We start from the raw sequence: 13,808 nt of genomic DNA, 5'->3' as shown, positions 1-13,808 counted from the left end.
ACTTTCAATCCACAATAATGTTATGTCTGTTTTAGTTGATAAACACTCGATGTCCTTTTGTCATCCTTTGCCGTCACCGGCATTATTACACTCTTTGTTATCGTAAGTGGCAGAAGCTTAGTAAGATATACAGCTTCTCCTGTTAGAAGGTGAAATATTACAGTTAAATAAAGCTCGAGTAAGACAAATATTAAAGTCAATACGGAAAATAATCTTCAATTTTTTTGTCAATTGTTAGATTTCTTACCCTATGGATTAGAATACCATCCATTCCTTGATCAGTTTATCAATCAACCCTCCTTTTATCTAGTCTTTGTCCTATTTATTGCTCTCCACCTCTCTTACCATCATCGGCTGGTGGAGCCACATGCAGGGGAGTTTCCAGCTCCTGCACGATGATTGACTGGCCCCCGAGGCAGACACTCCCCCCGGTGCACAGCTTACCCTCCACACCAGGGTCCATGAAGCTTAGATGTTTGCAGCATGATGTAGTAAGAAAGTCTGACAAGCGTCCAGTCTGAATTCTGTATTCAACAATTGGAATAAAGGGAGAAATTAACCTCCACAGATGAACAAATACTGCAGTTTTATATACACACTGCCATTGGGATCTTACGGCTGCTAGAATAAACACAGAAGGACTGTATCTAAGCCAAACAGAAAGATCTGTCATACCTGGCTCCACCAAAGTATCCATCCTGGAGTTTCCGTAGAGTAGCAAGTACCGCTGGATCCAGATCTGTGCCTGACGCGTCTAAGATGATCATGGGGTGAAAAAAAAAAAGGTGATTAAATTGGAAAAGTGGAGGCACCAACAGGAATGTGGTAACAATGTAAGATAAACATATAAGCAATATTACCAAGCATGGTCTGTGAAATTGGAAAAGTGATGGTTGGTCTTCCAGTCATTCTCCAGCGACTACACAGGTAGGACAAGTCCGTGCGCAACATCTCCACTATCATCCGGTTATCCAGAGCGAGGTAAAACTGCTGCTGATCTATGAACTATATTAGAACAGAACCAAGTCAATTTCTGCATCACAATAAGTGGTCTTTGTATAAGGGAGGAAAACAGGTCACATTCATGATTCTTATTACACTTACAAATATATTATTCAGGGATCTGCAGCAATAGAATATAAATACTTACATAAAATATAAGGGAATGCAGAAAATTAATTTAAAGAAGATCTGCCATTTCTATTGACTTGTCTGTTTTATTAGATACTTCTATTTTCCAGAAGAATAACAATTCTGAAGCACTGTACCATCTCAGAAATACAGAAAAAAAAAAAAAAATCTTCATAATCCAAAAATCATATTAAACTTCATTACACTGAACGGTGATGTGTATAACCTAATCTAGAAAGTCATATGACCTTCCTTTACTTTCAGTTTAAGACCAAAAATGCTCTCGGGGGAGGAGGGGCTAAGTGCACGGGAGCGAGCCTGTGTCTGTAGCTGTTCCTGTGTCTGCACCACACAAGTGACCTAGGCTTCCTGCTCTCAGATAAAGAAGGGGGGAAATGAGTGCTGCTTTCTTATATAAAACAGTCTAAATCCTAGTGGGACCTGGTCCCTCTGCTCATTAGGATTTAGCTTTCTTATATAGAGCAGGTTAAAAGCTAGTGGGCAGAAGGACCTGGTCCCTTAGCCCACTAGGATTTAGCCGACTCTATATAGAACAAGCTAAATCCAAGTGTTATAGGACCTTTGATGACATCACAGGCCCTTCAGTCATCCCATAATATCACTCTATGCAGTGGGTGGAGCTATACACTAATTTGGGGGAAGAGCTAAACTGGAGGTAGTCAGACAATATGGCTTTGCATATGAAACCCTGCCCAATTGACGTTGAAAACCAGGAAGAAAGAAGTCTTTGCAGCAGCGAAGACTGGTGAGCAAGGGACATGGGAATACCCCTTTAATAAGACTTTGGATTAGGACGTATTTGTACTGTGTAAAACAAAAATTAAAAGGGGTTGGCCAGGTTTTATTTTATTTGAGTATTTGTAAGGGGGGGGGGGCGATAGTATGGCTCTGCGCAGATAGGTGTTCAGGTATATGTCCAATCCCAGTACTTTGCAAAGCTTGGAAGCCAGAAATGTATGGTATAATTGAGCTGCATTATTGCTTGCTGTCCTGGCATTTCTCCCATCCCTCTCTATCCACAATTCACACTACCCAGATCAGTCCCTCTCTTCTTCCATTTCCTATGTACAGTTCTCACACTTTTCACTCTCTTTAAAGGGGCTCTATCTTTGGGAAAAGTCATTTTTAGTTAATGACTTTAGAAATTGCTATTCCACATCTACCTTTTGTATGTGAATTACCTCAGTAATTTCTGAATAAGTCCATTTTTATTCATATGCTAATTAGCCTTCTCCGTGCACCCTCTCTGCTATTTGTCTTCTGTATGTGTGAGAGCAGAGAGGCTGCTGCTGCCTCATCTCCCTGCTCTCACACACACATAGTATGTATAACGTATACATTATTGGTCATGTAGTTTCACGCATCATACACTTGGTTTTATTATATTGTTCCCTTTGTACCTTCAGCAACATATCTATTGCTGTGAGCTTGGGTCAATTTTGCAATTGTATATTATGTTTTTTTTTTCTTTCAATAAAGCGAGGTCAGCAAGAAACAAAACAACAACATAACTGTGTTACATATAATAAACACACTTATAAGCCATATATTCTTAGTAGAACAGAACAAAACATTACAGCTACAGACAAATGATACTCTCTGCTTAAAGTGTATACCTGTGGCGTGAAAGCAAAAATGTTCTGGCGTATGGTGTACAGTTTGGAGGTACCAAGAACACCCATATTCCTGTAGGGTCTTCCAGTCAGTTTCATCTTTTTGTTGCGCCCTGCATACAAATAAAGAAGTACAAACAAAATAAAAGTTCATGAAACAGACCCCAAAAACTAAATGCTGCTATAGAACAGAGAGAACAAATATTGAGAGTGAAAAAAACTAGAAGCTTTCTGGTAACATCCTACGCTTTACAGAAGAAAACAAGTAACACTAAGGGGCTGTTTACATCACATTGTGACCAGCCATTTAACAAATCTTCCATAGACTGATGACAACGGAAGCAAATGGATGGGCGTACATTTAGGCAGAGTCCAAAAAACAGAACCAGAAGCATGGTAGGGTAAAAAAAAAAATAAAAAATAAAAATATGTGAGATAATCAAAGTTCTCCATGCCTGCAAGACCCATCGAATTGTGATACGTCCCAATACTTTTCTTCACATAATGTACGTATATTGTAAGAGTTACACAATCCAATTAACAAACACTGGTCGAAAAAAAAAAAACAAAAAAAAAAACAAAACACGTGTATACATAAATTCACTCACCCAGACGGGCATAGATATGACTCAGAATCCTAGCTGGTTGCACTCTGATTGGGTTCACTGCAGCCACCGTTTCCACCACAATACCATGTTTCTCAAGGAGTGCACGGATTTCTTCAGTCTCTGCTAGTATGCAAACTGTAGATACATTGAATCAAGTTGTTTAAGCATATTTTCTATCAGTTTTTGTAGAAGGCTAACAATTCTGGCTATTAAATTTATTTTTAGATATTTTATTGACATGTAATAAGGGCAACTGAAGAAGGGCCGTGGTCAACATTCGGTTCAAGTTTACAAGGTGCTTTTTCGCTAAAGAACTGTACATGTTTTTTAATTACATTAATGAGTGTCACGTTACTATGTATCTCACCGGCATGATAAGACACGGGACATCACAGGGTTTCAGTTTAATGATTAATATACAGGTGAAATGTATAGTAACAAGTGCTATGAATGACTGCAATGATCTCGTGCGCAGCTCTTCTATGCACAGCCTGCAGTGATATCCAGCTGAAATTAGAGTGTCACTCACTGAGAGCTCATTCACACAGCGGTGCCGTGCAAAAGTACAGGTGGCCAGGAACTGGATGTACCTAAAGCCACATCTGAGTACATCAGACGCCCCCCTAGGCTACCAAATTCGTACTTTTTTAATATGGTTTTCTTACTACACAACAGTTTTGTAACCAGTTGCCCTGATTCTATATAGTAAACATAAATGTATGTGCAGACAACACTACCACCTGAAAGGTCTAGGGTTGTTTGACAGCATCCATAGGACAAAATAGGTACTCAATTACTGTAAGCTGGATCAAAGGTAAACTTATTTTAAAGGTTTGATGAGGTAGTACACATAGTGCATCACTAATATGGCCACTTGTTTCCTTAAAGTCAGTGGCAGTCTCAGGATTCATTGCAGTCCCTTTTTCCATTCTCCTGGTCCTACAATGGACTAGAACATTGGACACGGCAGCATGGATATGAACATGGCTTTAATGTTCCTCCCACTAAACCACCCTTAACCCCTTTTGTTAACAGAGTAAGAGACAAACGAAAACACATTCATCACGTATACCAAATATCTTTACATCATCCAACTAACCTTGAACAACCACATCTGGCTTGGGGACAGTAGAAAACCTTCTGTTGAGGGGATCAATTTCTCCAGGTGCCAAGAAACCCTGCATAAAGGGAGTTTGAGGTATATAAGAGTATGGAGAATACACTAAAGGAAACAACCTTTTTTTTTTTTTGTTGGTGCAAATTTTGCTGTGTTTTTTTTGGAGACGTCAGGAGTGGCTGCAAAAGGAATGGAAAATATAAAAAGGAAGCACTTTAAGGCTTCCCTTCTGTTAAATCCACTGCTGACATTGGCACGAACCACCACATCAACAAAAAAACACTGCGTTTCCACAACATGGGGCCTTAAGCATTCTTTCAGCGAAAAGTCTTATTAGAAACATTGCTGCTATACTAAGAATATGCAACACACTGAAGCAACTAAAGACCAAAAAATAATCTAAAAGAACATGAAGACAAAAAATAATAATAAATAATCACAAAACACTCCATCACCTTTCTCCCTTCATTACCTTATTTCCCTTATTCCTAAATTGTTTCATATTACAGTTAAAACTGAGAAATAAAGTAATCTCCTCTCCCTTTCTCAGGTTGGTCATGTCTACCCTTCTTCCTTCCAATAGTCCTCTGTCCGGCTGTAAGATATCTGGCTAGAGCAGGAGCCTTGAAAGATTTTTCATGCGTACCTAACATTTCCAACAACTGTGAACCTGCACTGACATCCACTTCTGTCCCTACTTCATTCTTGGCATTGTTTCTCTTTGGAGTGCGGGTGTACAGGCGTTATGAATACTGGGAAACAGAGTCAGAAGGAAAGGGTGGGAGATGGCTACTTCGAACAGTTATATCTTGGCCATTGTCTATTCCTTCCAAGATCTCACCAGTTAAAAACACAGTCACAGTCGGGGTCTTCGCTGTTAGTCAGGGAGGGAGGGGGGCCCCATATTGAAAAGTTCCCCACGGGGGGCCCTGCCATTCCTAGTTATGCCACTGCCCCGGGACTCTGATTCTCTGCATTATTACAGCACAGCATAAAGGACAGAAGTCTATTTCAGCACAGGATTTCACAGAAAGGAGGTAAAAATCTAAAATGTATTAAGGTCATAAACACTGCTAGAAAACCCAAAAAGTTTTTGAAAGTTTAGGTACACTTTAAGCCCTGCCCTCTCACTTGACCTCCAGTCAAAGCAGTTGGAGACCCTTGTATCACTGTTATTTACATGTAGTGAACTTGAACTCTTCAGACCCCAGAGTATAATAAGTGAAGCTCCAGGAGAGGTGATGAAACATAAAAAAAAAAAAAAAAAAAAAAAAAATTCTACTCACCTTCCGTGCACACCACAGTGGCTCTTTTCTTTTTGGTGCTTCTGCCTGAAGTAAGAGACTGCTGACAGGACCTTAGGGGGTCACGTCGGCATCATTACGCAAAATGACACCAGATGTGACCCAAACAGCGATCTCTTACTTAAGGCAGAAGCGCCGAAGAGAACAGAGCCACTGTGGTGTGCAGGGAAGGCGAGTAATATTTTATGTTTCATCGCCTCTCCTGGGGATCTGCTTATTATACTCTTGGGTCTGAAGAGACCCCACAGTATAATAATAGCAAATGAGTGCTGAAAATGGAATATTATAAAATTTGGAATATTATACTGTGTGCAGGGACAGAATACCATGTGACGTGGACGCTATGGGACATACAGTAATACCATGTGACGTGGACGCTATGGGACATACAGTAATACCATGTGAATGGGCCGTTATGGGACGTAGTACCGCGTGCAGGTGCTGCTATGAGAAATAAAACTGTGTGCAGGAGCTGCTACGGTTATGGGACATAATACTGTGTGCAGGAATCTCTATTGAACATAATACCGTGTGCAACATTATTCTGTATAACAGTGTGTTTTTGTACAAAAAAAAAAAAAAAAAAAGCAGTTTTTTTTTTTTAAATGCAAAGATGCATCATGTGAATGCAGTTTTACTTCGAAGTAAAAGTTCCAGTTTTCCAGTTCCAGGAAATAGCAGTAAACACATGTCCTAAAGCATCTGGTGGCAGCACTTCTGTGTTATCATTTGTGGTATATGACTTTAGGGGTCGTAAAACTTACAATTATTGACCGGCACTTCGAACAAAAAAGCTTGCCTACCCCTGCCCTAACAGATCAGCAGAACATGGGACCTTTGTCCTAGCAACAAGGCTCCATTCATTTCAACGGAAGCGCCTGATGTAGCCGAAGTGCAGCATTATCTCCGATGTCCCCATTGTGAGTAATAGAGTGGTGCGTAGGCGGTTTTTCTGTCAAACAGGGTTGTGGAGTTGGAGTCAGAGTTAGTAGCTTAGCCTCCGCAGCCCTGCTGTCAAAGATATGTGGGCTTATTTTTTGTAGGACAATTTATATAACCAAAACATAGCCTATATCAGGGGTAGGGAACCTTCGGCTCTCCAGCTGTTGCAAAACTACAACTCCCAGCATGCATACTGGCTCTGCTGTTCTTGGAACTCCCATGGAAGTGAATGGAGCATGTTAGGAGTTGTAGTTTCACAGCAGCTGGAGAGCCGAAGGTTCCCTACCCCTGGCCTATATGTATGTACAGTATGGTATTCTTTATATTTTTATTTGGGTAGAAAGAGAAGGGGGGGAAACCGTACTGCCACTATTTTTTTTCTCTTTAAAAAGTGTTCAGCTTGGGCACAGTCAGTACATTCCATCAATATTAGATTTTTATAGCGTTTTTATGTTTGTTTTAATGTTTCACTACTGCATTCAAATACACCTAAAAGACATAGTCCATCTCTGGAGCGGTTTGGGGGCTTGTTTTGTTGTAGAATAACTTGCAGTTTTCATTGGTGCCAATACAGTACATACAACTTTTAGATTTTTTATTATTTTATTTTTTTAACTGCACTTTTTGGAACGTGAACAAAAACACAACAACTTTTATCTGTACCTGGCTATAGTAATTATGTATAGCTTTTATATTTTCTAACGAAAATAAAAGACTTATTTATGCGACAGGTGTTTATTTTTCCCCTTTTATTGTTCCAAACACATGCTGCATTAGGATCTGCCATTGACACTCTGAGATCTCGGGTGCTGATAAGGTGTAGGAGAGGAAGCCCCTAACACTTCAGACAGCATTGACAATGGCTTCTAATGGGTTAGTCATCCAGGATCAGCGTTATCTCTAATCCTGTGTATTAGAATGAGGCTTCCACTTTATAATACACTACACCGCAAGTAGTGGCACAAGTACAGCCTCACTGCCATTGCCATCACTGCATTGTAAAAATATGATGGTTAGTGTAGTGCAACATAATATTACGACACAAAGCAGGAAAGAGTTAAATATCTACAGTAGTAGCAAAGAACAGGATTATGGTAATCCCATATCTTGAAATAACTCCATCACATTTCGTGTTTGCAAATATTATACGGTATTCCAAGTGCAACACTTTTTTTTCAGCTACAATATTTAGGAGTATTGTATTTATGTTTCACATCCAAGGGCGTAACTTGAGGGGGTGCAGATGCACTGGGACCTAGGAGCCTTAAAGAGCCCATAAGCCCCGGCATCAGTATTGAGATTGCAGCTTCCATCTGGCCCATAAACCAAGGAAACCCACAGATTCCCCTAACCACAGTAAGGTGGATTAAACTCCTTATCACCCGTAACCATCACTATCAAGAATTCGCTGTAGGGGGATGAGGTAGGTGGCCCTGGACAAAAGATTGCACCGGGACCCACAAGACTTTAGTTACACCACTGTTCACATCCCTTTTTAAAATGGAGGTTTCCTATAACTTAGGGGTAGGCATATAAACACAGTAAACTCACCTCAGACATTAGACAGCCTAGAATATAAAGAGATTGTCCCCACATATGTGGAAGCTTTCCCATGGGTATGCGGTCCACTGTGTGCGGATTTTGATACTCTTCTTCAACCTTTAAAGGCAAAGTATAAATCAGCTTCATAATTAAACCTCTAGCATTTATAACTATTACACCGCCTCTATACAAGATGCTTTACCATGTTTTCAGGCACGCTGTATAATTCTGGAACTAGGGGTACACCATGCTGTCCCTTGATAAGAACACTTTCAAGTGCCTCTCTATATTCCTGCACCTGATATGAAGCACAAAAAGTGGTGAGGCTACACATCAATCTGAAATATATACTGCATTACAGTACATTGTGTATACTAGCTGCTATGCCTCACCTGCTCCACATTACCAATAAAAATCCCATCAAGGATTAAATAGGTCCAGAAGAGCGGCCACTCACACTCAATGTTTTCAAACAGCTTAAGCTCTGCTGGTTCATAGTATAACCTGGATGGATCCTGAGGGGGAAAAAAAAAGGGAGTATAGCATGGTTTATAGGAAATCCCTACAATAATAAAAAGCAATTTCTAGGATCATAAAGAGGTTATTCTAGCTATTTTAAAAGGAATTCTATTGCACAATGATTGTACGATGCATTGTAGTGTGAATTTCTAGGAGTGGTTTAACTGGCATATAAATAGGTCTTAAGACCATGTTACATGCTCTCCATGAAAAAGGAGGGGACAATAAGGAATCACAGTGACAAATTAGAAAATTTTATACTACAGTCTTCTGGGCTAGTCCATGCATAGTTTGTTTTGCAATTGTAAGGCTATGTTCACATCTGTATTGGAGTCTCCATTGCAATGTGCATACAAAATCCCCAGACAAAAAAGTCCTCCAAGTCTGACTTTTTTTGTCCAGTGGTTTCATTTTAAAAGAATGGAAACTTGATGGATCCCATCATTACAGTTAATGAGGTTTGTCAGGGTCTGCATGTGACCGCTGTTGTAGCAGTAGACCCATCAGAATAACGGATAATGCTAGGTTCACACCTGCGTTCTTCTGCATGCAAGAAGACGGAAACCACAGACCGGGTCCGGCCGGGAGCGTTTTATGCTCTCCGCCGCGAAACCGTTTTTTTTAAACCGGACACAGAGTACTGCAAGTCCGACTCTGTGTCCGGATTAAAAAAAACTGGTTTCGCAGCGGAGAGCATAAAACACTCACTGCCAGACAGCTTTCAAACCCATTTGGATGAGAAAGAGTCCTGCAGGTTTCCGTCTCCTGCCTCTGTTTTGTGCAGGAAACGGAAACCTGCAAAACGGAGATCGGTCGCAGATGTGAACGAGCCGTAAGTCAATGTGAGTGTCAACTTAGTGTAGTAATATGTTAAACCAAAAAGAATGCACAGATACCTCTTTTGGTGTACGATAACCATCACGTAAAAACCGGCAACAGCCATACCGTCCCTATACAATGTGGGAAAAAAATAAAATAAAAATAATTAACCTTTAATCAATTTTATTCCAGAATACTGACATATTCGTAACAATAATTTACCCCTAGAGCTTTTTCTTATTTCGTCACATTTTCATCATTTCACATTACAACAGCCAATTTTTTTTATTTATTTTTTTGCTTTGCCACACCAAAGCCTTTTTTTTTTTTTTTGCAGGGTACTTTAGATTTTTTTTTGCTACTGCATTCAAAGACCCATAATATTTTTTATTTTTGCCATTGAGGAAACTGTGTGAGGGTTAGTTTTTCAAGGGTAACTTAGCAACCAGTTAAGTGAACTAAATAAATAATGTTAAATATGCATTTTTTATATTTATAAAAATTTTATGTTTTATTAAGTTCATCAAATTTTTATTTTAGCTCCACGAGAGGCTTGAACGCTTGTGTAATTCTTTTGTGTTACGGTGTATCATGGCATCGCTGTAACCTCTAATAGGTGTACTACTAGGGACTAGAGATGAGCGAGTACTGTTTGGATCAGCCGATCCGAACAGCACGCTCGCATAGAAATGAATGGACGTAGCCGGCACGCAGGGGGTTAAGCGTCCGGCCGCCGTCAAAGCGGAAGTACCAGGTGCATCCATTCATTTCTATGCGAGCGTGCTCTTCGGATCAGCTGATCCGAACAGTACTCGCTCATCTCTAATAGGGACTAGGGACATTGATAGGCTCATGACCCATATTAACTCATCAGCAACCGATGATCACTTGGTGAGGAGCCAAGGGATAACCCAACATCTAAGCAGTGAAATGCCCAAAATCAGAGTTATCTGCTTGTTGCAACAGGGTATGGGGACACTCGTCCACATTAGGGAGAGCGTGTGCTCTTACAAGTCATTCCTGCTCCGCTAGGGATTATGGGTAATTTGCATATTTTTTACCATGTTGCAACAGGGTATCAGCTGCCATCTGCCTGCTGACAATGGCTTTTCATAGAAAGACAGACATTTATAGTGAGAGTATGTGAGACCTGCAATCTGTTGATTATTTCCTGCTTGGTAATTTCAACCAATTGAGGATCCTCCACTGCAAAGGCTGGAAAAGAAATTACAGAAAGGACCCCAGCATCAATCTCCTTTGATGTAGAGGCTCTTGGAAGCATTGACTGCAAAATAGACTGGAAAGAGGAAAAAAAAATTAAAATAAAACAGACAATACAAACTGCATTGCCAATAGCTTGTATATGGGACAGTAACCAGCAATGTCTGTAAAGTGCAGTGGAATAGGTTTGTGCTATAGAAGTAAGCAAAATAAAACACTGTACCCGACAATGCTGAATCTCGTCTGTCAACACATGTATAACTGACTGGGGACCACCTTTAGCGCCAAACAAATTCAGCTCATCCAACGTCTCAAGGGCAGCCTGAAATACAATCAGAATAAAAAAATATTATACAGAAAACTGTGAGGATTCCCACATAAGTAGAGGAACTATAACTGGATGCTGAAGAAGAGGAGACAAGAAAGTTAAAAACACCAACTATATCCCTACAACCTGATGGAGATGCCTTTCTAAGCACGGCACATTGTATCACATTTTCTGGATCTGCCCCTTGATTTTCAACTTCGGGACAGAGGTTAAGATGTTAATGCACTAGGTCTTTCTCCAGGGTGTCCCACTAGACGCTTTCATTGTATTGTACCTCTGCACCACAGCTAAAACGCTTGTGGCTTTGCATTCAAAGAGTATACATCCTCCTACAGGCCCTGCCCTTTTGGCCCGTGTCAAGGACATGCGAAGCCTAGAATACCTTACTGCTACGCTCAACAACGCAACCGATGCCTTACAGTCCGTTTGGTCCCTATCAGGGTTGAGCGATCGTGTTCGGAAAAAATCGGATTCTGATCGGCGATCGATAAAAACTCACGATCGCGATCGGAATCCCGAACACAATCTTTTTAGCTGGGATTGAGATAATTTCCCACAATGCTTTGTTAGCTAGTCTCCCATTCATTCTAATGGGAAACTAGCTAACATCTCTAGTAACTACTTACCTGAAGAGATGGCTGGTCCGGTGCCCGGTGTTCTCGTTCTTCTTCGCCTCGCTGTCCCCTGGGAGGCGGGGGCAGCGAGGCAAAGAAGACCGAGAACACTGAGCACCGGACAAGCCATCTCTTCAGGTAAGTGGACAAATCCTCTGGCTACTTGGTGATTAAAATAATTCACTACACAGCGTGGATTCTAACAATTAAAGCGTTCAATTGTTAGATTCCATGCTGTATAGTGAATAGGATTGCTTTTAAAATCCGATCTCCGATTAGTAAAAAAATCCCATTGACTTGCATTGGGATCAAGATCTGGTTCGAATGAAAAATGATCGGAAATTGGATCCTGAAAAGTCAAGATCGGCTCAACCCCAGTCCCTATGATACACCGTGCATTCTTTGTGGTCTCTGATCCCTCCCCTTCTTCGTTTCTTCCTCCCTCCCCTCTGTTGGTTCTGTTCAGAGTTTGGTTCAGACTGCTTTTTTTCCCTTTTCTTTCTTGCTTCTCTCACCCTTTCCCTTCCGTTTTTTTTTATATTTTGCTTAAAATAAAAAAAACAACAAAAAAACTTGATAGTCTTCAGTAGTTGATACCTTTTTAATGGCTAACTAATAATGATGACAGATTACAATTTTTCGGAACACTCGGCTCCTTTCTCAAGTAAATTTAAAAAACATTTCTGACGGATGCATATTTATGTACAAAGGGACACATAGGGATAGAATTCTAGGAGGAAGAGGGTTATTAGTTATTGGAAGAAACAATGTAAACAATTCCAGGTTCTTATCCGTTCTCAGGGTCTCAGGTCAGTGATTTCTGTAAGATGCCATAAAACCATGTGACAGATTTAAACCCTTCTCCAGTGTTTGAAGCAGGGTCATAAGTTTATACTCATAAATCCGTCACTCTTTCTTTAATTTAAAAACAAAATTTTCATGTGATCGGTGATATTATGATCCTCATTGTCGAAATGTTTTGATACGGGAAGGCTCATATATTTTGCTTGTGTTTAAAATTTCTGAAAAAAACTTAAAAAAAAAAAAAAAAAACCACCAACCAAACAACTATTTATGCTTTCGACGCCATTTACCTTGGCCATTCCAACAGAGCTGGCATTTAGCTCGGCGATACCTTGGTTTGTTTTGTCACCACGTTCCCACATCCCATAGTCCTACAAAAAAATACAGCACATTATATAGCATCCTCAGTATATAATCAGTTACTCTGTGTAAAGTATGTTTCCCAACTTACAGCTGTTTTATAGGCTGCTTCTATGTAAAATACCAAATTCTGAATAAAGTTTACTTCATCCAATGTGTAGATGATGTGGAGACCTTGAAAAACGAATAGTAACAAAATAATGGTGTGAATAAGAAAGGTGTGTAAATTCATATTCTTATTTTCTTTCATATTTTTTATTTTAACCCCTGACAGGAGGGTTGCTTTAATATGCTGTTGGTCAGCTATCTAAAGATATGATAATATTTTGGTCCAACAGCAATTTTATTACACGAGCAGTTAGGAAATATATTTAATTGACAATTATGTATATTTTTAATTGTATGAATCATATGAACATGGATTTGACCTAGACGTACTCCACCTCTATTCTGCGTAAGGAACATCTGCTGCTAGAGCATATGGGCCAATAATTGGGCTTGGCTCTATGCTTTTATCTCCACTAGGAAATATCTTCAATATAGCAAATTCAGTATTGCTGCACAATTAAAAAATAAATAAATAAAGATATATGATACCAGATGCTATCATCTGTGCCAGGAAAAGCAGGTAAAGGGAAGTGGCATCAAGCTGCAAGTGACCCCACTCATGATCTCCTACTACGGTGGCACATGTGCCTGTATTATACTTGGCATGGAGACAATCCCTCGTACTCTGGCTGTATTTAAATTCTTCAACTTTGGACACCTAAATAAAAGGACAAATCATTGAAAAGGCAGAATGCTAGCACAAGACATTTTTTTTCAACTTCAAGACAAATGAGCTTTCACATCAGAATGAGGGGTA

At 40.0% G+C, this 13,808-nt stretch overlaps 1 protein-coding gene across 5 annotated transcripts in view; it reads right to left on the bottom strand.

Moving 5' to 3' along the window:
- PHKA1 (phosphorylase kinase regulatory subunit alpha 1) overlaps positions 1-13,808 on the bottom strand; it is a 67,284-nt gene that overhangs the window by 24,435 nt on the left and 29,041 nt on the right. For 3 of the 5 annotated variants that reach the window (XM_075259734.1, XM_075259735.1, XM_075259736.1), the window contains exons 5-19: positions 13,541-13,709; positions 13,035-13,117; positions 12,874-12,954; positions 11,061-11,159; positions 10,767-10,913; positions 9,694-9,747; positions 8,671-8,793; positions 8,481-8,576; positions 8,288-8,395; positions 4,473-4,551; positions 3,374-3,508; positions 2,769-2,878; positions 861-1,005; positions 676-754; positions 346-524 (exon numbers count right to left, since the gene is read on the bottom strand). In XM_075259734.1, coding sequence (XP_075115835.1) covers positions 346-524; positions 676-754; positions 861-1,005; positions 2,769-2,878; positions 3,374-3,508; positions 4,473-4,551; positions 8,288-8,395; positions 8,481-8,576; positions 8,671-8,793; positions 9,694-9,747; positions 10,767-10,913; positions 11,061-11,159; positions 12,874-12,954; positions 13,035-13,117; positions 13,541-13,709 — 1,687 coding nt within the window. The remainder of the gene's footprint in view (positions 1-345; positions 525-675; positions 755-860; positions 1,006-2,768; positions 2,879-3,373; positions 3,509-4,472; positions 4,552-8,287; positions 8,396-8,480; positions 8,577-8,670; positions 8,794-9,693; positions 9,748-10,766; positions 10,914-11,060; positions 11,160-12,873; positions 12,955-13,034; positions 13,118-13,540; positions 13,710-13,808) is intronic. The other 2 variants (XM_075259737.1, XM_075259738.1) reach the window with 1 other exon arrangement.

This window comes from Leptodactylus fuscus, chromosome 11 (genome assembly GCF_031893055.1).
Source record: "Leptodactylus fuscus isolate aLepFus1 chromosome 11, aLepFus1.hap2, whole genome shotgun sequence".
Taxonomy (NCBI): Eukaryota; Metazoa; Chordata; class Amphibia; order Anura; family Leptodactylidae; genus Leptodactylus; species Leptodactylus fuscus.
The sequence above is the reverse complement of the archived record's forward strand: the minus strand, read 5'-3'. Positions and strand labels throughout refer to the sequence as shown.